Raw genomic sequence first — 26,488 nt, 5'->3', positions numbered from 1 at the left:
AGGGATCCCCAGAGATAACTATTAATCTTAATCTTACATCTTTATGATCTTTCGTTTATTTATTTCGTTTATTTATTTACCACATATGTAATTAAGAAGTTAGCTGCAAGTAATAGAATATCTAACTAACAACAACTTAAACAAATGAAGATTTTTTACTTGTGAAAGAAATCCAGAAGTTGATAGTCCTGGACTGGTATGGCAGCTCAGTAATCTCATTAAGAACTTAGGTTAGCCATTCTCAGGTTGTTTATTTGATGGTGCTTTATCCTTTATCTTCAGGCATTATGTTCTTCATTCCAGGCAAGAAGAATGGGCAGAAGGCTTAAAAGGATGTAGGCCAAGTTTGTCCCTTTTCAAAATCTGGTTTAGTACTTGTATTTGTAACTCACTGGCCAGAATTGTCACATGGCCACCCCAATACTGTTCACCAGACGTGGGCAAGGAGAAGGGCATGGAGGTGGAGGGTGGGTTAGCCAGTAAATAGCTTTTTGCTATGGGGTGCATTTTAAATATGACATGAAATCATGATTTTGGGGCGTGCTTTAGTGGTGACTTTAGTGTGAAATGACAATTTATTGGTCTCTTTATAGGTCCGAATGAAATCCATGTTTGCAATTGGCTTTTGTTTTACTGCCCTAATGGGAATGTTCAATTCTATGTGAGTACCCTTTAGTAATATGCTTTTACCTAACTATTGTTCTCTCCGTGTGTGTATTTGTAAGCAATTAACTTTTTTTGGTAATATTTTATTTTGATATCTCAAATATACAGAAAAGTTACAAGAATAATATATCCATTATCCAGATTCACATTTCTCTTGTTTCTCTTTTTCTGTCTCTCCATATCAACTATATGCTCATTCATACATACATTATTTATGTATTTTTCTTAATTATTCAAGAGTATAGGCTTCATGCCCTTTTATCCAAAACTACTAATTTGGTTTTTTTAAAAAAAGATTTTATTTATTAGAGAGAGAGAGAGTACCCACACAAGCAGGGGGAGCAGCATAGGGAGAGGGGGAGGGGTGGCGGGAGAGGGGAAGTCAACTCCTTGCTAAGCAGGGAGTTCCCCCAGGGCTCCATCCCAGGACCCTGGGATCATGACCTGAACCTAAGGTAGATGCTTAACAGACTGAGCCACTGAGGAGCAGCCATAACTACTAAAATGTGTATTTCCTAGGAACATGGATAATCTCATATATAACTTCAATCCAATTACCAAAATCAAGGAAATTCAATTTTGAGAGAATTCAATTATATAACTTTCTCACCCTTTATTTTTCCCTTATAGATTTTATTTATTTGAGATAGAGGGAGAGCATGAGCAAGGGTGGGGAGGGGAAGGAGAGGGAGAATCAGGCCCTCCACTGAGCAGGGAGCCCAATGTGGGACTCAATTCCAGGACTCCAGGATCATTACCTGAGTCAAAGGCAGATGCTTAACTGACTGAGCCACCCAGGCGCCTCCTCACCCTCTTTAATATTGAGAATCTTTTATGTACAAGGTAAAGACTAAGGTATTATGGAGCCTCTAAAGAGAATTTAATATGCCTCCTGTGTTTTAAGTTACTGACTAGCATACTTGTTCAAAATGAGGGTAGTCTTATAGAGATGTTTGACTCTTTTAGAGTCTTAACAACCATTATCTTGTATAATGATAAATTAAGTTACTGTTGTCTAAACTGGCAGATAGCAGGCCTGAGTAATCGTGGAACTGCTTTTGACAGAAACTGGGAAAGTATCCAGACATGACAGGCAGTCATTTATTACTTTTCAAGGCCCACCTGAATCATCCCACAGGAATGAGAATTTCCCTCCCTCCCTCTTTTCCTTTCTTTCCTCCTACTCTTCCTCCCCTGCTTCATTTCTGTCTCTCTCTCTCCCTGCACCTCTTCCTACCTACTAGTTCAGTGCCCACATTGTGCCAGGCATTGTGGGAGTATCAGAATATGACAAATAAGGTGTGGCCCCCGTCCTCAGTAATAGTCAGTTTTATGGGAAGAAAAGATAAACAAATATGTTGATGGATATTATACTAGAAATCCGTGTGAAGTGCAGCTGAGGGAAAAGAAAGTGAGTGAGTGGGTATTTTTACTTAGGTGAGGGACTAGAGGGGGTGTCTAAATGATTTTAATATAAAATTTCCTTTTGACTAATGATTACTGAAATCATAGAACCTTTAGAGCTGAAAGGAACCTTTGGAAGGTAAAATAACTTGCCTAAAGTATCTAGAAGTCTCATGATTTCTGGCTTGTAATTCTAAACTCAATACTCTTTTCATTTTGCCATACTTTATCTCATTTCTTGGATATATATTCCCATGAATTATGAGGCAAAGCAAACACTGAAAGGTTTTATAGTTAACCACTAAGTGTCCATGGTACAACACAAATACTCAGATATTCTTTTTAAAGTGTACTCTGGACAGTATAGAGCTGGATAAGTCCTCAGCTATACATTTTAAATTCAATAATTAACTTTTTCTTAGGTTTCTCTTCACTCATACTACTAAATAATATTTTTAAGGTTAGTGTTGTGTGTGCATGTGTGTCTATTCTGATTGACCTTAGCTTGATTGAGTGATTTTTGTGACAGATTTGAGTCCTGCTTTGCTAGAGGTTCAGCATTTTATTCTATTCCTTATTCTTATGTTTCTTTATCAAATTTATGTTTATGTCTGCTTTTACTGGACTGTAAGTTCCTTATAGTCTTCACATGTATCCTTAGAGTTTTCATATCCTTAGAGTTTCAGGGCTTATAAAGATATTTATTGAATAAATCTGAAAAATTTGTAAATATACAACTCAATTTCCACTGTCATAGTTTTTATATTATTCTGAGATAAGAATTTGATGCCATTTGAAATGTGAAACATAATTTTTTTTTAAGATTTATTTATTTATTTGAGAGAGATAGGGCATATATGAGCAGGAGGAGGCGCAGAGGGAGAGATCTCCAGCAGACTCCCTGCTGGCCACAGAGATAACTACACAGGCCTCAATTCCAGGACACTGAGATCACAACCTGAGCTGAAATCAAGAGTCTCAAGAGTCAGATGCTTAACTGACTGAGCCACCCAGGCACCCCTTAAACCAAAATTTTTTAAATTATAATTATTAATTTGCAAGATATCAGTGGTTCAGTTATGAAAATATTAGTTAGCAAACCAATTACATTGGAACAAAATTCTTTTTTTTTTTTTTTAAAGATTTTATTTATTTATTCATAGAGACACAGCTAGAGAGAGAGAGAGAGGCAGAGACACAGGCAGAGGAAGAAGCAGGCACCATGCAGGGAGCCTGATGTGGGACTCGATCCCAGGTCTCCAGGATCACACCCTGTGCTACAGGCGGTGCTAAACCGCTGCGCCACCGGGACTGCCCTGGAACAAAATTCTTAAAACTTTAAAAGTCTGAATGTAGTTGATGAAAATATGTTCGTGCACGCGTGTGTGTGTGTGTGTGTGTGTGTGTGTGTGTGTGTGTGTGTTCTCTAACAGAAGTTTATTTCTCATTCCCATAAAGTCCATCAGAAGACTGGAGGACTACTCCCCATGTAGGAGGCTCAGCATTCCAAGCTACCTAGTGTTGCTGGTCCCTGTTTCTGTATGGGCTTCCACAACTGAGATTGGAAGAGCACTAGAATCTTGCACCAACAAATAAAGGCTTCAGACCAAATGAAAATGTCTTCTACTGACTCTTAGGTCATAGTTTATTTCAGCGTAGGATAGCTCAGAGAGTCTTGTAATAAGACAGGCTAATATCAGCAAAAAATACTGAGAGTGTTTATTTTCAGTATTAACTTATCAATAGTGTTTGGAAAAAATAGTGCAAAATCATGTGCAAAATCATCTATCCTGTTGACAGGTTAGAGTAATATAAATCTAATTTTCAAAGACTATATCTCTTTAATGATGAGAGTGTTGACTTTAGGTTTAAGTAGGGAGAAGTCTTGTATTGTAAATGAAGTTGTGAAACATGGAAATGAATCATTTTGGCTTATGTTCATTATTTACAGTAGGACGTAATGTTAGATTACCTTTTTAGAACAATTTGCCTGTTCTTTCTTTCTTTTCTGTAGTTAAAACTAGAGCTTGGCATACAGTTTTGATTTGAATCCATAATTGCTTTAGTTACTAAAGGAAGCTGACATATCTGCTTATAGTCATAGAATCACATAACCACAAAGTATTATACCATATTTCTTATATTTCTTTCTCTTTTGAGTTAATAATTTTCATTTGCCTTCCTTTGATATTCTTCCTCCAATTCTCAATTTTTTGTGAGTGTGCTACATGAATATTTATAGGTTTCAACTATTTTTAATGTTTATTCAGGTCAAAAAGCATGCCATTTTTTGTGCCTCACACTGTGGGAGATAAAAGAAAATTGCCCAGCCTGAGCCCTCATGCCATGTATTGCCTTCAAATAGAATAGACATCTATATAGGAAATATTGATTTACTAGTTAAAAATTTACTGTTCTTTTTTATGTAGGGGACCTTGTAATTTGTAGAAGATCCGTTACAGAGCTCTCTTAGAGAGAGAAGTTTTATAGTAATAACACCCTACCCCAGCTATATTTTGCCTTTTCCTTGGGCTGCAGAACATGCCTGTCCCTGAGCATCAGAGAGACTTATTTCTCTTTACGTTATTTTTGAGGCTTACTTGGAACTCATCACGTTCTCTGCCAAACCCACACTCTTCTTGATACTTCTGTGTCTTTCAGTGGTGCTCATTTCTACTAACCTGGAATTGAAAGCTTTATTGCCTACCCCCTCTTCCTTTCAGCACACGTTTCTTGTGTATCTACCCTGCCCCAAGTGTAACGTTAGACACTGAGTTATCTCTAACATTGTCAGTCCTCTGTTCCATCAGTTAAGAGTTCCTGTTTATTCAACTCTTTGTTTCTATCTAGTCATCCATCCATCTGCCCATCCTACCCTTCCTCCTACCATTCCTCCCTTCTTCCCTCCTCCCCCTCCTCTTCATCCATGCTGCACCAGCTCTCATCCGGGTTTCAGCTCATTGCCTTTCCCTTTGCTATTACCGCTTGACCTTGGGCATGCCAGTAGCTTCCTAGCTGCTCTCCATCCTCGGGTGCCTCCTGTCACTGCAGCAGTAAGTTAACTGTCCCCAAAAGCATGTTACCCATTGTCTAATAACCACATTTGCTACTGATGGAACAGGAACTCTGTTGGCCACTGTTGGCCTTTATATATGTTGCCTTTGTAATCTTAACAACCTTCTGAAATGAGGATTAGAGTCTTTATTATACTGATGAGAATATGAGACTCCCAAGTTATTTAACTTGCCCAAAGTCTTAAAGATAGAAAACATTGAGCTGGGCTATAACTCATGTGTCTCTACTCAAGTCCTTATGTTGCATTGTGCCACTCTGAATACTGATTTAAGTCCAAACTCTTTAACCTGGCTTTCATGGCATTCCATGTGTTGGCCCCAGCCTGTTCTTCAGACTTTGTTTTTACTGTCTACAAACTATTGTGTTCTAACTGCACTGCTCACTGTTCCTGAGTCAGTCAGTCTTTTCGTTTTGTTTCATTTCACTTTTCAATTCTTTTTCTTTTTTCCTTCCTTCCTTCCTTCCTTCCTTCCTTCCTTCCTTCCTTGATTTATTTGAGAGAGAGAGAGCAAGCAAGCATAAGCTGAAGGGGGAGAGGGAAGGGCAGAGGGACAGGAAGAAGCAGGCTCCCCACTGAGCAGGGAACCTGATGCGGGGCTCGATCCCAGGACCCTGGGATCATGACCTGAGCCGAAGGCAGATGTTTAACCAACTGAGCCACCCAGGCACCCCTTGAGACACATTCTTTCATGGGAATTTTAGAATCATGTGTCAGTTTCCCCTAAGATAATCCCATTCAAGTTTTTTTTTTTTTCCATTCAAGTTTTGACTTAAGTTTTATTTGATTTATATACTAATTTTAAAATCTTAAACACTTTTATAATTGTTAATATTCCCATCTAGAAACATGGTGTTTCTGCTAAATCTATCTTATAACTTTTGTAGTTTATTTTCAAATAGGTTTTGCATGTATTTTATATCTTCTAGCTCATTGCTAGTGGTATAAAAGTAGGTTACCAATTTTTGTTATTTTGTAACTGACCATCTTGCTAAACTCCTAATAGGTTTTAATTTGGTTCTCTGATTTTCTAGATAGATAATCATATATGATCAGACAAATGACTTGGTTTCATTCTTTCCAAATTTCCCCTCCCTCCTTTCTCCTCTGCTGCCTTCTTCTCCTCCCTAGTTCTAAGCTGAATTGAATTAGAACAACCAGAGAGGGTAAATACTTCATAATGAAATACTAAAGAAAGTCAAATAAAGATGGCAACCAAATATAATAGCCATATTGCTGCTTTGATAGTTTTCAAAGCTATATATAAGCTCATGTGGGGGTCAGAGCACTTCCCTCATCAGCGGAGGCCCCGTGGGTTTTCTCTGCAGAGTTTTCATAGCATCGTCACTCAAGTGAGCCATCTAACACTGAATGGCAATCTCTTGTGTGTTCCATGATATCTTATGTATTTCCATTTTATTTCTCCACTCTTAAATCTCTTGAGTCAAGGGCCGTATCTGAAAAGCATATATTGTATAATTACTCAGCAACTACTTGGTGATTACATTTTTAAGTCTTAGACCAATATTGAAATGCCTATTTATGCAGTTCAGTAGTACAAGATAAAATATTAGATGCCTTTTCTTTAAGCCATAGACATCAAAGAAATCAAATACAATGTCTTTAGGAAGAAGATGACATGAAAATCTTCATTATATTCAAACTTCTTATAGAAGGCTACTATTGGCAAGAAGGAAGACTGTTCTTAGTTCTTAAGGACACTATTTTCTTTTTGTCAATATTCTTATTCAGAACACTGACAACAGTAGTTTTTTACTTATTTTGCTTTGCAATACTGGTGGAAGTTCATGTAATATAAGTGTTTTACTATTAATTTAAGTGCTGTATTAATTTTTCAATAAGACTTTATTTTTTTTTTAGAGCAGATTTTGGTTTACAGAAAAATTGAGAGGAAGATAGAGATTTCCTATATACCTTCTACCCCTTGCATGACGTCCCCCACTATCAGCGACCTCCCTTGCCCAAGTGGTGCATTTTTACAATTGAACCTACACTGACACATCAACCACTAAGGTCCACAGTTTACATTAGAGATCACGCTTGGTGAACATTCAGTGAATCTGGACAAATGTTAATGGCATGTATCCATCATTATAGTATCAAACAGAGTAGTTTAACTGTCTTAAAAATTCTCTGCTCCGCCAATTCATTCCTTTCTCTCCTACCATCCGGACTCCTGGCAACCACTGATCTTTTTGCTGTCTCCATAGTATTGACTTTTTCAGAATGTCATATAGTTTGACTCATACAGTATGTAGCCTTTTCAGATTGGCTTCCTTCACTTAGTAATATCCATTTAGAGTTCCTCCATCTCTTTATGGCCAATAGCTCATTTCTTTATAGCACTGAATAATATTTCATTGTCTGGATGTACCAGTTTGTTTATCCACTTACATCTGGATTACTTCCAGGTTTTGGCAATTATGATTAAAGCTGCTTTAAACACCCATGTGCAGGTTTTTGTGTGCACATGAGTTTTCAACTCCTTTGAATACATGCCAAGGAGCACAATTGTTGGGCTCTAAGTCATGTTTTTGCTCTGGTCATTGTGCCTGTGCATTTTAAAAAATATATTAATGGGGCGTCTGGGTGGCTCATTCAGTTAAGTGGCTGCCTTCAGCTCATTTCATGATCTCAGGGTCCTGGGATTGAGCCCCTACGTCAGGCACCCCGACTCAGTAGGGAATCTGCTTCTCCCTCTGTCCCTCCCCCTGCTGGTGTGCTCTCTCAAACAAACAAACAAAAATCTTTAAAAAATAAAAATATATTACTATTCTGTCTAAGACTGTGAGCACCTTAAAGTCTATATCTCTGTTTTTTATAAGCTGGCATATGAAATGAAAATTCTAGTACATATTATGATTATATTTTTCGGTTTTTAACATAATTTCGCTGCGTTTCACCTTAATCATCTGTTTATTGTAGAATGGGATACACTATCTCTAATATACCTTTTAATCTTAAGATTTGTTGACAGCTGGCAGATTTTAAGAAAAAAGTCTGAGGTTTGATTAAGATGGAAAGGACTGGAGTTTCCAGATTTCCAAAGAAGCAATAGGAAGCCCTGCTTTGAGCTCTTTATTTCTTTCATCCTGGATCATTTCCATAAAGTTGAACTATTAGTCTTAGGGATCCCTGGGTGGCTCAGCGGTTTAGCGCCTGCCTTCGGCCCAGGGAGTGATCCTGGAGTCCCAGAATCGAGTCCCACATCAGGCTCCCAGCATGGAGCCTGCTTCTCCCTTTGCCTGTGTCTCTGCCTCTCTCTCTTTCTCACTGTCTGTCTCATGAATAAATAAAATCTTTTGAAAAGAAACAATCTTAAAATTAGAAGAGATCTGAAAAGTCATTTAATACATAACTTCTGGCCCAGTACAAAAATCCCTTCACTAATACCTCTAGCATAGGACGCCTTGGTGACTCAGCGGTTGAGCATCTGTCTTCAGCTCAGGGTGTGATCCTGGAGTTCCAGGATCGAGTCTCTCATCAGGCTCCCCACATAAAGCCTGCTTCTCCCTCTGCATGTGTCTCTGCCTTTCTCTCCGTGTCTCTCATGAATAAGTAAATAAATCTTAAAAAAAAAAAATACCTCTAACAGGTAATTTTCCCTCCTTTGTTCAGTTATTTCCAACAATGAGGAATCTGGTGATTTCTGAAATAACATGCATTTATTGAGTAGTTTTTAGGGTTTGAAAGTAATTCCTTTTATTGGACCTTCCCATACTTCTACTCATGAGTCATGGTCCTGCCTTCTGGAACCACAGAGTAAGTGTACTGAAAGAAATAATCTACTGAGGTATAATGATATTTATAAGCTATCTCTTTCTTTGTACCTTTCCCTTTTGTTCACTGACCCTTCTTTATTAGGCTAGATACCACTTCACTTAGCTATTCCTGTGATGATCTTCAAGTCTCCAAGAAAAATCAATTCAGGGATCCCTGGGTGGCGCAGCGATTTAGCGCCTGCCTTTGGCCCAGGGCGCGATCCTGGAGACCCGGGATCGAGTCCCACGTCGGGCTCCCAGGTGCATGGAGCCTGCTTCTGTCTCTGCCTCTCTCTCTCTGTGACTATCATAAATTTAAAAAAAAAAAAGAAAAAAAGAAAAATCAATTCATTAAAATTAAGAATTTGGGACGCCTGGGTGGCTCAGAGATTGAGCATTTGCCTTCAGCTCAGGGCGTGATCCCAGGGTCCTGGGATCGAGTCCCACATTGGGCTCCCTGCATAGAGCCTGGGGTTCTCCCTCTGCCTGTGTCTCTGTCTCTCTCTCTCTCTGTTTCTCATGAATAAATAAATAAAATCTTAAAAATAAAGAATAAATAATAATTCATGGAAGTTTTTTTTTCATATTTATGGCTGGCTTAAGGTGTCATGCATAGTAGATACACAGAAATGAATAACTTATAGGACATAAATAGTTTTCCTTTTTTTCCCTAAATATTTTTTTCAGCTTTATTGAGATATAACTGACATATAATATATAACATTGTTTATGTGTACACACGTGATTTACATGTAGTGAATTGATACACATCTAGTGAAATGATTATTACAGTAAGGTTAGTTCACACATCCGTCACCTCATATAGTTATAACTTTGTTGTGGCAGTGAGAACATTTATGATTTACTGCTTTAGCAACTTTAAGTATATAATACAATATTGTTGACTATAATCACCAGACTGTACATTAGATACGCAGAACTTACTCATTTTACAACTGGAAGCTTGCATCTTTTTTATTTTTTTTTTAAGATTTTATTTATTTATTCATGGGAGACACAGAGAGAGAGAGAGGTAGAGACACAGGCAGAGGGAGAAGCAGGCTCCATGCAGGGAGCCCAACATGGGACTCTATCCTGGGTCTCCAGGATCATGCCCTGGACTGAAGGCGGCACTAAACCGCCGAGCCATCTGGGCTGCCCAGTTTGTATCCTTTGACCAACATTTTCCTATTTCTCCCATCCCCAGCATCTCCCAACCACCAATCTCACTCTGTTTCCATGCGTTCAGTTTTTTTAGATCTCATAGCTAAGTGATATCATATTATTTTGGTCTCTGTCTGTGCTTATTTCACTAAGCATAACGCTCTCAAGGTTTATTCTGTTGTTATAAATGGCAGGATTGCCTTCCCTTTTGTGGCTAAGTAGCATTCTATTATGTAAATGTGTATGTATCTATCTCACATTTGCTTTATTCATTCATTTGTAGGTGGACACTTAGATTGTTTTCTTGTCTTGGCTGTTGTGATTAATGCTATGATGAACATGAAGTACAGATATCTCTTTGAGATAGGAATTTATTTCATTTATTTTGGATTTATACCCAGAAGTGGAATGGCTGAATCATATGGTAGTTATATTTTTATTTATTTATTTTTTTTTTTTGAGGAACTTCCATTGTGTTTTCCATAGTGGCTGCATCAGCTTACATTCCTACCAACATTATACATGGATTCCCTTTTCTCTACATCTTTGCCAGCATTTGTTATCTCTTGTCTTTTTGATGATAGCCATTCTTACAGAAGTGAATTGATACCTCATTGTGAATTTGATTTATAATTCCTTGGTGATTAGCGATGTTGAGTACCTTTTCTTGTACTTGCCCATTTGTATGCCTTATTGAGGAAAATGTCTATGGAGATCTTCTGCCCTTTTTAAAATCAGATTGTTTTTTGTTTTTTTTTTTTTTACTGTTGAGTTTTGAGTTTCTTATATTTTGAATATTAACCCTTTAATCAGATATATGGTTTACATGCTTTTTTCTCCCATTCCATAGATTGCCTTTTCATTTTGTTGCTTATTTCTTTTGCTATATTGAAGCTTTTTCATTTAATATAGTTGATTTTTGCTGCATGTGCTTCTGCTATCATATACAAAAAAGTCCTAGCTAATGTCAAGGAACTTTTTTCTATGTTTTTTTTTCTAGGAATTTTACCTTTTTGGGTCTTACGTTTAAGTTCTTCATTCATTTTGAGTTAATTTTTGTCCTGCTTCTCCCTCTGCCTGTGTCTCTGCCACTCTCTCTCTGTGTGTGTAGTGTGTGTGTGTCATGAATAAATAAAATCTTAAAAATAAATAAATAAATAAATAAATAAATAAATAACTTTGGTTAGTATAGACATTTTAATAATATCAACTCTTCGAATCTATGAACACAGATATCTTTCCATTTATTTGTGTCTTTTTCAACATATTTCATCAATGTGTTAGTGTGTTTATTGTACAGATCTTTTATCTCCTTGGTTAAATTTATTCCTAAGTATTTTATTTTTGTTGATGCTATTATAAATAGGATTAGTTTCTTTATTTCTTTTTCAGATAGCTCATTGTTAGTGTATAGAAATGCATAGAATGATTTTTGTATGTTGATTTTATATCCTGAAACTTTACTGAATTTGTTTATTGATTCTAAAAGGGTTTTATTTTTGGTTTTGCTTTTTGGTTATAATTTCAAGTTGAAAATTACAGAAAATAAAGTGACTACATAAGGTGAATTTATTGGGTTTGTATATTAGCAATAAGGGGGGTTGGACAGCTTATATCTGTTCCATCCCTTCCTATAGTCTAACTGTGCAGTAGGACAGTCAGAGTGGCATACCTAGAGCAGCATGTTGTATATAGCATATAACCAGAAAATATTGGGGTAGCTGCACCTAATACTTGTTGTGAGAAAATGGGAATATCTTCCCCTGAAAAAGCTATTATTTTTGTTTTGCTTTTGTGAAGCTAGTGGAAGACAATGACAGTGATTACTTCAAGCAGATCTTTAAATACTTTTGTCATATACAAGTAAAGTTACTTCATGATTGAGCCTTTCCCTGTATAAATAAATATGCACTAGGAAGGCAGTTGGAAGTAGTAAGTGGACAGTCATATGTATAGAAGGTATCAAATTCACTGTCTTCTATATTCTTGGCAACACAGTTGTCTAAGAAGTTCTTTAGAACCAAAGTAGTTGATCTGGGTGTTTAGGGATTTTTTTTTCCCCCGGAAGCAAAGAGGTATTGCTAGTTCTCTTTTCCCTCTCCCTAGAAACATTTTGTATACCAAGCATTTTCCTTTATATGTGTGTGTGTGTGTGTGTGTGTGTGTATTTTTTAATTTTTATTTAAGTAAGTTCCGTACCCAAGGTGGGGCTCGGACTCAACCCTGAGATCAAGAGTCTCACACTCCACTGACTGAGCCAACCAGGCTTCCGGATGTTTTTCTTTTTTCTTTTTAAGATTTTGTTTATGTATCTATGTATTTAGAGAGTACGTGGGGGACAGGCAGCGGGAAAGGGAGAGAGAGAGAGAGAGAATCTGTAGCAGACTCTGCTGAGCATGGAGCCCAACCTGGGGCTTGATCTCACAACTCTAAGATCATGACCTGAGCTGAAATCAAGAGTCGGACTCTAAACCAACAGCAACCCAAGCCCCCCCCCAAGTGTTTTTCTAAGAGGGAATTTTCTGGCTATTTTAACTGGAATTAGAGACTTTATTTGGATAATTTAGCTGATACAGTCATACATTTCTCTAATGTAAAATATCACTATCTTTAATCACATTAATTTTTATGATTTTCGTTATTGACTGATACTACTTATTTATAGAAAAATATGAAAGAAGCTAACATCCTCAGCACTTCAACATAAATGCTGATATGCATTTTCTTATAGCTTTTTTCTAAGTTTTTCTCTTTTAGAAACATTTTTTTCCGGGCAGCCCCGGTGGCGCAGCAGTTTGGCGCCGCCTGCAGCCCAGGGCGTGATCTGGAGACCCTGGATCGAGTCCCACGTCAGGCTCTCTGCATGGAGCCTGCTTGTGTCTCTGCCTCTCTCTCTCTCTCTCTTTCTCTCCCTGCATCTCTATGAATAAATAAATAAAATCTTTAAAAAAAATTTTTTTTTCCTTTCTAATTTAGAAGTAAAAAAAAAAGCTTTCAAACACTAACAGTATGTTAAAAGTTATCTCAGAGTATTGTGTGTGCATTTTAAGAATCTACTTTTTTCATTCACCACTATATATTCCATGAATTTCTATTCAGAAGTGTTTAGCCTGTTTAAGGTGTGTATTGGGAGTCTCTGAGTCTTGGAAAAAAGGGTTCTTAAATATTATTATTGGTGCCATAGTTTAAAACAGTGATTCTCTAAGTATAGTCTGGGGATCCCTGGAGCTTTTTGAGACTCTTAGTAAGTCCTTGAGATAAACATTACTGCCTTAATAATTCTGAGATGTTATTTTCCTTTTTTATTCTTACTCTCTTTTTAGTGTAAAGTGGAATTTCCCAGAGGCTTCAGGGCTTCATAATATACATTATTGCACCAGCCTGAATCCTGAAGCAGCTATGAGAATCCAGCAATATTCTATTAAGGAAAACATTAAAGACATTTGCCTTAAAAAAAAAAAAAAAAAAGAGCCTTTCTTCTCACTAAATTCTTTTTTGTTTTGGAAAAGATAGTTATTTTTCATAAAAATATGTGTTAACATATAATGAATTTATTGCTACCTTTTAAATAATTTAATAAATATTTTAACATTCCTCAGTTTTAATTTATAAAGCAGTTAATATTAATAACTATAACCTTTAAACAGTGTAGGCATCTCATTAATTTTTCAGAGTGTTAAGGGGTTCTGATACTGAAAGAATTAAGAATCATTAGTTTAGAAAAAGATTGATGGAAAAATCTAGGCCCTTCCTTACATCCTTGTTCTTTAGGTCTCTTTTTAGAATATTACTTACTCTTTGTGTTTTAGAGATCAAGGGACTTAAGAGTTCTATTTCTGTCTCAGATTCTTCCCTGGAACTAAGAAGCTTGTCAGTCTTCCAAAAATAACAATTCTTTGTTTTTTCCTTTTTAGATTTGATGGTAGAGTGGTGGCAAAACTGCCTTTCACCCCCCTTTCCTATATCCAAGGACTGTCTCATCGAAATCTGCTGGGGGATGACACCACAGACTGTTCCTTCATCTTTCTGTATATTCTCTGTACCATGTCAATTCGACAGGTGAGTGAGCATATCCACTATTAAATACATATATTCTTCCTTGCTTTCTGGCCCTAAATTAGCTTTTACTTTTTTAATACCAGAAATATTATAGAATCCCAGTGGCTCCTCTGAAGCTGTTTTAAATGTGTATGGATCTAGACTGTGGATTCTTTGGGATGAGAAGTAGCCATAAACCAAACATGGTTTCCATATCCCATTCTTGGAGCTCCTAGGTTCCTTCTTCATTGGAACAATCTAAAGATACAAAAGTAAAGAGCAAGTTTGGTCTTCTCAGTATCATTTCTTCTCTATGCCAGTGCTTTTTGGCACTTTAGGAACACAAACGTAACATTGGGTGACTTTAGGTTATTCACAGTTGAGATACTCAAGTCTGCATTAGAAAATTTACATTTGGCCACCATGATTATCAGACATTCATAGTGAAAAAACAGAGCCAAGAGAGAAGTATAGATCGTTGGGAGACCCCAGAGAGAAACATAACATTTGATTAGTGGGGGAAGATTCAGGCGGAAAGGTTTAGAGAATGAAGTAGCTTTTTGAAATAGAACTTAAAAAGTAAGAGGGGTTAATTAAAGTCTCTGGCTTAAGAACTTTTTATATTTCAGTTTTTGAACACAGCTACCATTCAGCAGGCATTGCCATGGGGAAGTTGGCACATGAGACTTGTACTTTTTCTTCTTCTGAATACTGTCAATGGTAGCAGATTTTTTTGGTTGGCCTAGCATGTGAGGAAAAGTAGGAAATGGAATTATAGTTTGAAACTTGCAAAGATCTACATGGTCTTACTGCTTAAGGCTTTTTTCCCCACCTTATCTCTCATCCAACATTCCAACCATTCTGACTTGCCTGACAGCTCCCATGTCCCACTCACTCAGATTTACTTTTTGTGAATACTCTTTCTCTGGCTGCCTCCCACCTCCTTTTGTAGATTTAGTGCAACCAGGTTTCAAGGCTTCCTGGCAACGTTTTCTGACACTTAACTGCTTTCTGAAGGATAGTTGTGAGAGGAGCCTGGCAAGGTGCACAAATACCAGAAGACTATCCAAATTGTCAGCAAAAAATCGTTATGTCCTAAACTATTGCAGCGATGAGAAGGATGAAAGGGAGAGGGCAAAGATGAGACATATGCAGAGGTAAAGAAGCAGAACTTAGTGAGAAAGGAGAAATGTATGTGCTCCCAGGTATGGCTTTGGTGACCAAATGGAGATTAGTCTCATTAAGAGGAGGGTATAGAGGAACAAGGAGTAGGTTGGGTAGAAGATAAGCTGTTGGAGATGTTTATGGAGCAGCTAAGTGGGTATGTCCACTGGAAGTTGTATTCTTGTGTAACTGAGATGTATAATACACCTTTCAAAATGTCTCTGTAGTGAAGCATTTTATTTAGTCTATCTAAACATGAAAACCAGGATAGTGACAACACAGATCTCCTTTGTTGGTTTAGCAGAGGTCTGTTGATTTCCAGAATGTTGCTCTTAAATTTGATTATTTAAATCCGAAATTTTTAAATTGCAGCTATGTCTAAATATTAATGAACCACAGTGATGCTTACATTCTACTTCAAGCAACTAAGAGCAATTCTACTTTAATTACATGCAGATATTAATACTTTATGTGTGATAGCTCACAAAAGGCATTTTAGATGGACCATTTACACTGCTACCTGGACATTGCTACCTAGAAATCACCATCTGAAGCTGTAGAGTTTTGTTTTGTTTTTGTTTTTGTTTTTTTAAGATTTTATTTATTTATTCATGAGAGACACAGAGAGAGAAAGGCAGAGACAGGCAGAGTGAGAAGCAGGCTCCATGCAGGGAGCCCGATGTGGGGCTCGATCCCAGGTCTCCAGGATGATGCCCTGGGCTGAAGGTGGCACTAAACCACTGAGCCACCCGGGCTGCCCTGAAGCTGTAGAGTTTTTAAAATGAAATAAATGTTAAGAATGATCGTTGAGGAAGTTCAGGTCAAGCTGGTCTTTAAACTCCTTTCCGTTATTTCAGAGAGTCTGGTGAGGTGTTTGTTGAGCAGTTAAATCTTATCAGGAATGCAATGTTCATTTACCATGGTAGTCAGCAAATCTTTTGTGTTAAGGTCTGGATAGTAAATATTTTTGTATTTACTTTTCAGGCCATACACTCTGTTGTAACTACTCAACTTTGCCATTACAGTATGAAAACAGTCCTAGATAGTATGTAAATGAATGAATGGCTGTGTTCCAGGAAAACTTTATTTACAAAACCAGGCAAGAGGTCAGCCATAGTCTGCTAATCCCGGAAGGTTCAGGCAGAGACTGTCACAGCTACTCAGCTCTGCCATTAAGGTATGAAAGCAGCCATGGACAATATATAAATGAGTATTGACTGTGTTCCAATAAACCTTTATTCATAAAAACAGTCAGTGGACCAGCATGGTAGGCCAGCCCCTGAGAACTACAGTGCTTAATATGTGCTATAAGGTTAAATAGGAAGGTAGATCCTTCACTGGTACAGCTTAATAAAATAATTGCTTATTGAGTACAGAGAAGGGGAGGAAAACGGTGGCAACTCCCACCCCTGGCCACACACACAGACACACACAACGCACACACATTCAATGTGTTTTGAGCCGGGAAGGGTGCATACTCAAAATTTTGATTTCTACTTGTCCCTTCCATACACTGATATTAACAGTGCCTGGAATGGGACAATATTACAGTATTGCATAGCTAATATAACAGTGTTGTATTTGAAAGATTTGTTTTGTATACAGTTCTTTTCCCCAAAATCAATGGTGAATTCTGACTTGTTGCCGCATCCCGAGTGGTGCTCATCTTGGGCAGATAATTTTATTACCCAAATTTTAAACAAGGTATTCTTTTTTTTTTTTTAATTTTTTTAAAAGATTTTATTTATTTATTCATGAGAGACAGAGAGAGAGAGAGAGGCAGAGACACAGGCAGAGGGAGAAGCAGGCTCCATGCAGGGAGCCGGACATGGGACTCGATCCCGAGTCTCCAGGATCACACCCCGGGCTGCAGGCGGCACTCAGCACGCTAAACCGCTGCGCCACTGGGGCTGCCCCCAAGGTATTCTAATATATTAAAAATCATAGAAAAATCACCAGTGATCTAATTTTATAATTTTTATTTTAGTAGCTGCATATGATTTCTGACCTGTTCCTCACTAGTTGTTAGCATATGTATCGGAGGATTATGAACTTCTATCCATTCTGATATACCTTAGCATTTGAAGTGTTACTATGAAATATAAGCTTCTCTCTTTGAATTAAAATGCTTGTTAGCTTACTATTTCCATGTTTTGTTTTGTTTTGTTTTGTTTACTTCTTAGGATCTTAGGTTACATGGTAATTGTGTAGATGCCTGTGAAATGAGCAGCCATAAAACAGAAGGCTTTCAGAAATTCAAATTATAGATGTACTGTGATTTCCCCAGTGAGGCCATTCTTAGGCAAAGAAGTAGGCCACTTGGTTTCAGATATATACTGTGGTATAAAGTAGTTTTAAGAGAACATAGTGAATTGGGGTTTTTTTTTGTTTGCTTGTTTGGGGATATAAAATGGAGTGATGGGGAAACTAATATAGAATGATTCAAGTTTCCATAATGATTGGTCATATTTTGCCTTATAGAAGTTTTTGGTTATCTGTTTTTGTCCGCTTGTTATATATTTTTTAAAGATTTTATTTATTCATTCATGAGAGGCACAGAGAGAGAGAGAGAGAGAGACTTGTTATATTTTTTCCTAAGATTTTATTTATTCATGAGAAACACAGAGAAAGAGGCAGAAACATAGGTAGAGGGAGAAGCAGGCTCCCTGCAGGGAGCCGGATGTGGGATTTGATCCCAGGACCCCAGGGTCAGGCCCTGAGCCAAAGGCAGATGCTCAACCCTGAGTCACCTAGGTGTCCCTGGTTGTTGGTCTTTTTTTGAATTTTTAGCTTTTTTTTTTTTTTTTTTTTTTATTTATGATAGTCACAGAGAGAGAGAGAGAGGCAGAGACATAGGCAGAGGGAGAAGCAGGCTCCATGCACCGGGAGCCCGATGTGGGATTCGATCCCGGGTCTCCAGGATCGCGCCCTGGGCCAAAGGCAAGCGCCAAACCACTGCGCCACCCAGGGATCCCCGAATTTTTAGCTTTTATGTTGGAGATTAGCCCTCTCCGTGTACTGTAAGTCACACATAATTTATCTAGCTTGTCATTTGTTTTTGTTTTCTTTTTTTTTTTTTTTTTACTATGTTTAAAATTTTTTTGTTGTTGTTTAAAATTTTATTGGCCGATAGTTGTCACATGTTCTTCCCATGCTGCTAATCCGGAATTAAATGTACAAAGAGAAGCAAAGAACAAAAAAGCTACCCTCAGAATGCAACAAAATTTGAACAAGTGGGGAGAAAAATACTTATGTCTAGAAAACAAAACTTGTCTCTTAGTTCAGAGAAAAGTGTTCTTTGTACACCATATTTTAATGTGCAGTTTTGTTTTCCATTTAGGAAGTGTGGGAAATACCTATTTAAATTGTTTTTGGAAGACACCCCATTTTGCAATACAGAGTCTTCCAGATTTTTTGGGCTACAGATGTTGAAAGGTATTCATTCCATGGTATTCTCACTTATAAGTAGCTCTTGTCTGGCCGAGCCATCATTCAGCTTTCTGACATTTTGTCAAGGATGAGTAGAGGGGCAAGAATTCTTGCCCGATTTGTTTCCACAATGCAGCCATTTAACACCATCTCATCCAAAATGATGTGTACTTTGTCCAAATTAAACATCATATCTAATTCACTCACTTGGCTGAAGTACTCATCTAAACACTTCCACAAAGTTATGGATAAATTCATAAATTGCCATCTCATTCTGTCATTAACTCCAACCACAATGAAGAGAGCTGCATACTGTCGATATATCAGCTTGAAATCCTTAAACTCAATGAAAGAGCATTGTTCACTGGATCGGGAGAGACAGCTCTTTATGACTTCCGTTTCAAGAAGTGTATGCTTATTAATCTCCACATGTTCATAGTATTTAGAAAGTCGGGTCTGTCCTTGTTTATTCACCATTAGGAAAAACTTTATCATTTTTTTTTCTGGCCAGTGTTTTTCCAGATAGTTCAAAAGTTATGTCAAGAGGTGCCTGTAATTCTGTAATTAGAACCTGTGCAGCTGGGGGGGGGGGGGGGCGATAGACCTGCCTTTGGCTCTGGAGACGGCTCTTCCGAGAGCCCCCCTCCCCCTTTCCCGCAGAAGCTTGTTCCTCAGCCCTTGCTAGCTACGCGGTGCGGGCTTCCTTGGGGCAGCCATTTTGACTTTTTTCTGTTTTTGTTTTCTTTTTAAAGATCTTACTCATTTATTCATGAGAGACACAGAGACAGAGACACAAGCAGAGGGAGAAGCAGGCTCCCTGCAGGGAGCCTGATGTGGGACTTGATCCCGGGATTCGGGGATCATGCCCTGAGCCAAAGGCACATGCTCAACCACTGAGCCATCCAGGCGTCCCTTGTCATTTGTGTTTCAGTTTTACTTACAATGGTTTTTGCCACACAAAATTTTGTTTGCTGTTTTGTTTTGTTTTTCGGTCAGATTTGTCTTTTGGATTTTGGATTATGGTTAGAAAATTCTGCACTCCAAAGTTATAAGGAAATTCATCCTGTTTTCTATTAGTATTTTTTTGGTTTCATTCTTTGCACTTAAATGATTAGCTAATCCATTTGGAGTTCATACTGGTGTATCTTATTGCTTCTTTGCCAACTATTAGGTGGGTTTTTAGGAAGGAAAACATAAAAACGGATTCATTTGAGATCGCAGCTTACCTACTCCTTTTTTTCAAAGACTAAGAAGCCAAAGGGTCAAAAGAATGCAGCGAGGTGAATGAATGAATGGTCTTGAATCTGGTGTACATGTGAATACAACAAATCCTTGCCAACAGCCTCATGGGATTTTCTCTGGAGTGTCTATCTAAACTCACCTTTGAAATTTGAAGGTCTGTTCAGTCCCAGTGACAGGTGTTTGAGTAGAGGCACTCCTTCCTTCACATCTTGTTCAGATAAGAGGTCTTTTGAAATGTGCTGATGTCATAGGGTGAACTAGGCAGTGTGATCTGAACCCTCAGGGTAAAGGAATAAGGAGTAGGCCAGATGGGTATCTCATGCCTAGAGAGTCTCAGAGGCTTAAACTTACCAGTGTGACTGCCTGTGGTAGCCGTATTCCTGCAGAATCCTTCAGTTAATCCTCTCTTATGTCCAGACGCTACTTCCTGTTTCTTATATCCAGTAATTCCACTGCTATTAATCTTTCTCATTTATTGTGTTAAAATGCACACAACACAAAATTTACTGTCTAACCATTCTCAACTGGACAGTTCTACAACATTAAGTTGATTTATGTTGTTATACAACTATCACCACCATCCATCTTAAAATGTTTTCATCTTCCTACATGAAAACCCTACATAGGCTCTGCATCACCCCTGCATCTCAATCCCTGACAACAATCTTTCTTTTTTCTGCCTCTATGAATTTGACTACTTGTATTTGTGGATTTGATTTCATAATGTTTGTCCTTTTGAGACTGGCATGTTTTCAAGGTTCATCCAATATTGTAGCAAGTGTCAGAATTTCCTTCCTTTTCTAAGGCCAAATAATATCTCATTTTGTGTATATACCCCTTCTTGTTTATCCATCCGTCAGTGGACACTTGGGTTGCTTACACCTTTTGCCCGTTGTGACTAATGCTGCTGTGAACATGGTGTATTGATGTCTTTCTGAGTTTCTGCTTTTACTTCTTTTGGGTGTATACCCAGAAATAGAATTGCTGGGTCATGCTGCAATTTTATGTTTTAATTTTTTTGCGGATTTGCCAGCTGGTATTCAGTTACTGCATCATTTTACCCAGGACTGTTAATCTTAAGGCCAGTTCACCACCAACCTGAGACCATTTAATATTAAAAGGTATGAGTAATTTCTCATGTTTTTGTTTCAGTGAGTGAAACCATAATTTCATTTGCTCAGGGTTAATTTCTATGCTGAACGTGTAAAAACCACGTGTATTTTATGCAAGTTACCTCCAGCAGTGGGGGTGGCCTTGCTTGTTTTAACAGGGAAGTCTTCTGATAGTAGTAAATTAGAGTAGAGCATCTAGGAGAATGAGAATCCTTTCTTAGCAGTACCTTGAAAATGTCAAGAGTTTGCTGAAGTGATTAGATACTTTTACCACTGGATTTCCTGAATTTATGTTTTTAAAGTCTTTTATTTGTGAAAGATTATGACTACATTTACATATGTCAGTTAATAACACTCTACAATGTTAACCAGAATCCACTTCCTTTACTAAATGTGAGTGATGGTGTAATTAAACCAACTAGCTCTGTGCCCTTCATGACAATAATGCTCCCCTTATTATGATGGAGGTATGATATTTAGTGGAATTAAGGGCATCTCTCTGTTTCAGTCTTCTCTCCCATCCTTAAGAGCTCATCATCACATTAGTAATAATCCCATGATAGATTTTTTGTTCGTTTATTCACTCAACAAAACTGAGCACAGATCTGTATCAGGCTCCAAGCTGGGTGCTTAGTATACAGTTTTAAACAAAATTGACACAAAATTATGGTCCTTGCAGTCATAGAACTTTTGTTTCTTGTGAAATTAAAAGGTTAATTTTTCTACCTATAGCTTCACTTAAAAAAAATCATTATCAAATATGAGGATATAGAAGTACATTTGTATTCTTTTTTTAAAAGATTTTATTTATTTATTCATGAGAGACACAGGGAAAGAAGCAGAGACATAGGCAGAGGGAGAAGCTGGCTCCCTGCGGGGTGCCCAATGCAGAACTCAATCCCAGGACCCTGGGATCATGACCTGAGCCGAAGGCAGATGTTCAACCACTGAGCCACCCAGGTGCCCCTAAAGTTAATTCTATTATATTAGTCCTTCAGAATAGAAGCAGAAACAAAGATTGAACTTTGAACCTAAATTATGATATAATACTAGTTCACATAAGTATTTGTGAATCTGGTTTTCATCTAGTACATATTTTTTCCATGCTAGGATATTATTAATTGATTTACCATTACCTTAAGAGATTTCAAGGGAGAGCAAAAGTAATGCTATACTGATCATATGATAGATTTTAAGCCACATTCCTACTTCAGAAACTTTAAAGTGATGGGGAGAGAGGAGGACCGCATTGTAAGGTTGAGGAGATACAGTGTTTGGAGGTAAGACACCAGTGTTTGAATCTTGTTGCCACTTTACTGGCTAATTATCCTTGGGAATGTCAACATCTCTGAGTCTCTCTGAGTCTGTTTTTACAAAGGTGCGAGGGGGTTGGTGGACAACCTCAACATGTTAGGATAATCAGAAGACAATGATATAGAATGTTAGCAGTCACATTTTTTAAAAAATCAACTGGTGCCCCCTCCTTTGGGGTATTTTTTACATTAATATTTGTTTCCTGGCTCAAGGTAGGATAAGGTTGCTTTTTATAGATTGAAACAGCATGATATGTCATTAACTGAAAATAAATCTAATTATGTTTTCCCATTTCATCTTTCTCCTTTTTAAAAATTCTGTTATGCTTAGTGATTATATGATTAGCTGCCTTGACCTTCACACTGCAACTATTTCTTTTGTGTGAATTTGTAGCAGCGGAAATGGTAGGTCTGCCAGCTTCCAGCAGGGGTGTTAAGTTAGTCCTGGGTATGACGAAATTCAAGAATGGAAGGAAATTTCCTTAATTCCCAAAATTAAAGTACTTGCTTTTTTTATTTTCTCCCTATTATGAGTCAGTAGTAGATTGTGTAAATGGTGATCTCTTGTATAAAAAGTGCTCTAAATCTCAGTAAAAACCCAAGCAAATTTACCTGGTAAACAGCTAAGGAGAAACTGGTCCATTCTTATGAATTTATATGACTGTAAAACCTATGAATAGAATTCTTTCTTTGAAAGCAAAAAGAACTAGTGGTACTTAGGAAGAATGGAAGAAAGAGTTTTATTTATTTTTTTTGTCACCCATCTCTTAACATACACCTTTATGTATGTATGACTATAATCTGAAAAAGATCAGTGAGAATTTGTCATTGTCTCTCTCAACAGGTGTATGTGTCAGGAGAATGATAAAAATAAGTAAATTTTATTTATTTTTTCATTCTTGGCTTTCTCAGGGCAAAGATTTTGATATGCCCTGTGTATGTATAAAAATAGGCTCTAATTATGTCATGTCAGTATATCTTAAGGCCATCAAAATGAGAAGACTAAATGCCTATCATCTCCTGTCCCTCATCATTAATATATGTCACTTTATTTAAGACTTAGAGCTTAGTTCATTAATGTCAGTATAGCTCATCTACAAGCAGAGTGTTTGCATTTTTAGTACTTAACTTCAAATGCAGGTGGTTCAGAAAATGATAGCTTAACTAGTAAGTGAGAACAGATTATTCAGGCATTACCTTAATCTGATCTCTTTGTGATTTGTATGAGTACATGAGTTTAAGGCTTTATTTAGAGTATTGCCTGTGGTTGCTGAAGATTGGTTCCAGTCTTTATATTATGCCAGGAATTCTTTGATGCTGGGAGTACAGGGTAAGAAGCAGTGGTTTCTACCTTTGTGAAACTCATAGTCTGTGTGGAAAGACAGACCCATAAGTGGAGTATGACTGATGCTCTTTATATGTGTGTGCATGTATAAAATGGTATTGGAGGGAAAAAATGTGCTATGGAAGCAAAATGGCTAAGGGATAAAACTAAGATTTTATACAAATGGGACATTTTAGTTGTATCTTGAAGGATAAGTAGGGGTTTTCCAATCTTATCAGAACATTCTTGGCATGGGAAATAATATAAGTAAAATCATGGAGGCTTGATAGTGCATAGTGAATATAAGACTCCTGAGTGGGGAATTGTTGTGTGCCATGGCTTGATGTCAGTACCTCACAGTACAGCATTCAGTGATTCCTTTTTCTTTCTCTCTCTTTTTTAAGTGTTTCTTATAGTGCAAGTCTGCTGGTGACAAATATCCTTGATCCTCATTTATCTGAAAATATTTTTATTTTATCTTTATTCTTAAAGGATATTTTCACTGGATATGGAATTCTGGGTTGACTAGGGTTTTTTTATTTGTTCTAATCTTTCAGCATTTAAAAATGCCTTTCCACTATCTTTTTGCCTCCACTGTTTCTGTAAGAAGTCCTTCATATCCGGCAGCCCCGGTGGCGCAGCAGTTTGGCACCACCTGCAGCCCAGGGTGTGATCCTGGAGACCCAGGATCAAGTCCCATGTCGGGCTCCCTGTGTGGAGCCTGCTTCTCCCTCTGCCTGTGTCTCTGCCTCTCTCTCTCTCTCTCTCTCTCTCTGTCTATGAATAAATAAATAAAATCTTAAAAAAAAAAAAAGAAGTCCTTCAAATCTTTGTATCCCTGTAGATAATTTTTTACTTTTCTCTGGCTGCTTTTAGATTTTTTTCTTTAAGTTTGGTTTTCAGCAGTTTGGCTGGATGTGGCTAGCATATTATTTTTTTTTTTTATCCTGCTAGGTTTTTTTTCTGCCCATTCTTTCTCTCTTCTTCTTCTTCTGTGATGCCAGTTTCTTACACCTTTGTCTTTTCAGTATTGTCTAAGAGGACCCTGAAACTCTGAGGGGAGAGGGAGAGAGAGAAGAATCTCAAGCAGACTCTGTGCTAAACGACAAAACCAAGAGTTGATCGGTTAGCCAGCTGAGCCACCCCAGTGCCCCTATTTAGTTGCCCTTTTTTTTTTTTTTTTTTAAGATTTTATTTACTTGGGACGCCTGGATGGCTCAACGGCTGAAGGCGGCGCTGAACTGCTAAGCCGCTAAGCCACCAGGGCTGCCCTATTTAGCCGCTTTAAAATACAAACCTTATCTACTGATTCCAGCATTTGGATAATATGAAGGTTGGACTCTGTTGCCTGCTCTCTTAAGTATGGATCTGGTTTCTTGTTTGTTGATATATCTAATTATTTTGGATTGTGTCTTGGACCTTGTTATGTTAGGTAGTAAAGACTCTGGATTCTGTTATTCTTTGGGAGAGTGTTGGGTTTTTTAGTTAAGCAGGCAGATAACCTGACACTCAGGCTCTATCTACACTCTCTCCTTTGTGGTAGGCAGTACCTACCTACCTGAAATCTCGTTATTTCAGTCGCAGCTGGGCTGCATGAAGGCTGTCTCACACATATATAGTTTAAGAGATTTGGGCAGTTTAAATGTAGTTTTGAACCCCTCTTGTTAACTGTTTTCCAGGATTTTCTCACTCAATTTTAAGCTGCTGTGGTTACCCTAATCCTTGTCTTTCGGTTTTTCGAACCAGTAAGACTTAAGCTTCATTCTGAGTTTTAGATACCCCACTCTGTACCAGCTGCGTCCTACTGTTCATTATAGGATTAAAAATACATAACATACATACGTACATATAACATGCAAGCATACATCTTGTCTTCCTGCATGCACTAAACTAAAATTCAGAACATTCTCCTTGACTAATCCTCAAATAAAGGACTAAACAAGATCTAAGGAAATTTTCATTGGAAAGATGGTTAGGAGAGAGACAGATTCAGATTGTCACTTGATCACTTGACCCCTCTGACCCCTGAGGGGGTACCCCTCACCCCCTCAAAAAAAAAAAAAGACCTTTATCACAAGCAAGGCCTTTAGACAACCTAGGACAGAAAATGTCATCAGCATTATAAAGGAAGTTGAATTACTCTAGTGCAGATTTGATGTGCTCATGTTCCTTTCAGAATTTTGATTTCCGCTTTGGAAGATAGATGTTGAAACCTGCAATATAATCTGTTACAACATAGTCACATTCTAGAATACTAGAGCCACAGGGGACTTTGGCTCCTTTAAAGTGCTTGGTAGAAAAGTTTGAAGGGCCCAGCAGGAAGCTTCAAGTCCCTAACAGTATTTTACCCGTTTTCTGTAGTGGGTTTTTTTCATGATATTTTGTTTTTTTTAAAAAAAGGATTCTGTGGCCTAAAGGGTTGAAAGTGATTGATCTAGTCATCCTCCTTCTAGTCAACCTCCTTCTTTGTAGGGGGTTGGACATTTGAGATTTGGTAAGGTGAGAAGACATTGCCTTTTTGCTGGTTTGCCTGGTTAGCCAGTACCGGGACTCAAAAATCTGCTGCTGCTGACCCGGTAGTATTTCAGGGATCCCACTGTACTGCCATTGTTTTCAGTAAATATTTCACCTCTACATCATTCTCCCAAACAACCTATCTAGATAGAATGTGAAAACCCTGGGGCTGTTGGCTAGGGCCATCTGAAGTGACTGGATTTCCACACAGCTTTATGGCTCTAATAAAGATTATGTTTTGGGAACTTGAGAAATTGTAATCA

At 37.7% G+C, this 26,488-nt stretch overlaps 1 protein-coding gene and 1 pseudogene across 2 annotated transcripts in view; one reads left to right on the top strand and one right to left on the bottom strand.

Annotated features, from left to right (window-relative positions):
- The window catches only part of TMCO1 (transmembrane and coiled-coil domains 1), a 50,912-nt gene that overhangs the window by 19,261 nt on the left and 5,163 nt on the right, over positions 1–26,488 (top strand). For both annotated transcript variants that reach the window (XM_041722763.1, XM_041722762.1), the window contains 2 exons: positions 594–661; positions 14,004–14,148. In XM_041722763.1, the coding sequence (XP_041578697.1) occupies positions 594–661; positions 14,004–14,148 (213 nt within the window). The remainder of the gene's footprint in view (positions 1–593; positions 662–14,003; positions 14,149–26,488) is intronic.
- On the bottom strand, positions 18,414–19,353 carry LOC121471883 (annotated as a pseudogene).

The sequence above is a fragment of the Vulpes lagopus genome, chromosome 11 (assembly GCF_018345385.1).
Source record: "Vulpes lagopus strain Blue_001 chromosome 11, ASM1834538v1, whole genome shotgun sequence".
Lineage (NCBI taxonomy): Eukaryota > Metazoa > Chordata > Mammalia > Carnivora > Canidae > Vulpes > Vulpes lagopus.
This window is presented reverse-complemented; position numbering and strand designations above follow the sequence as displayed.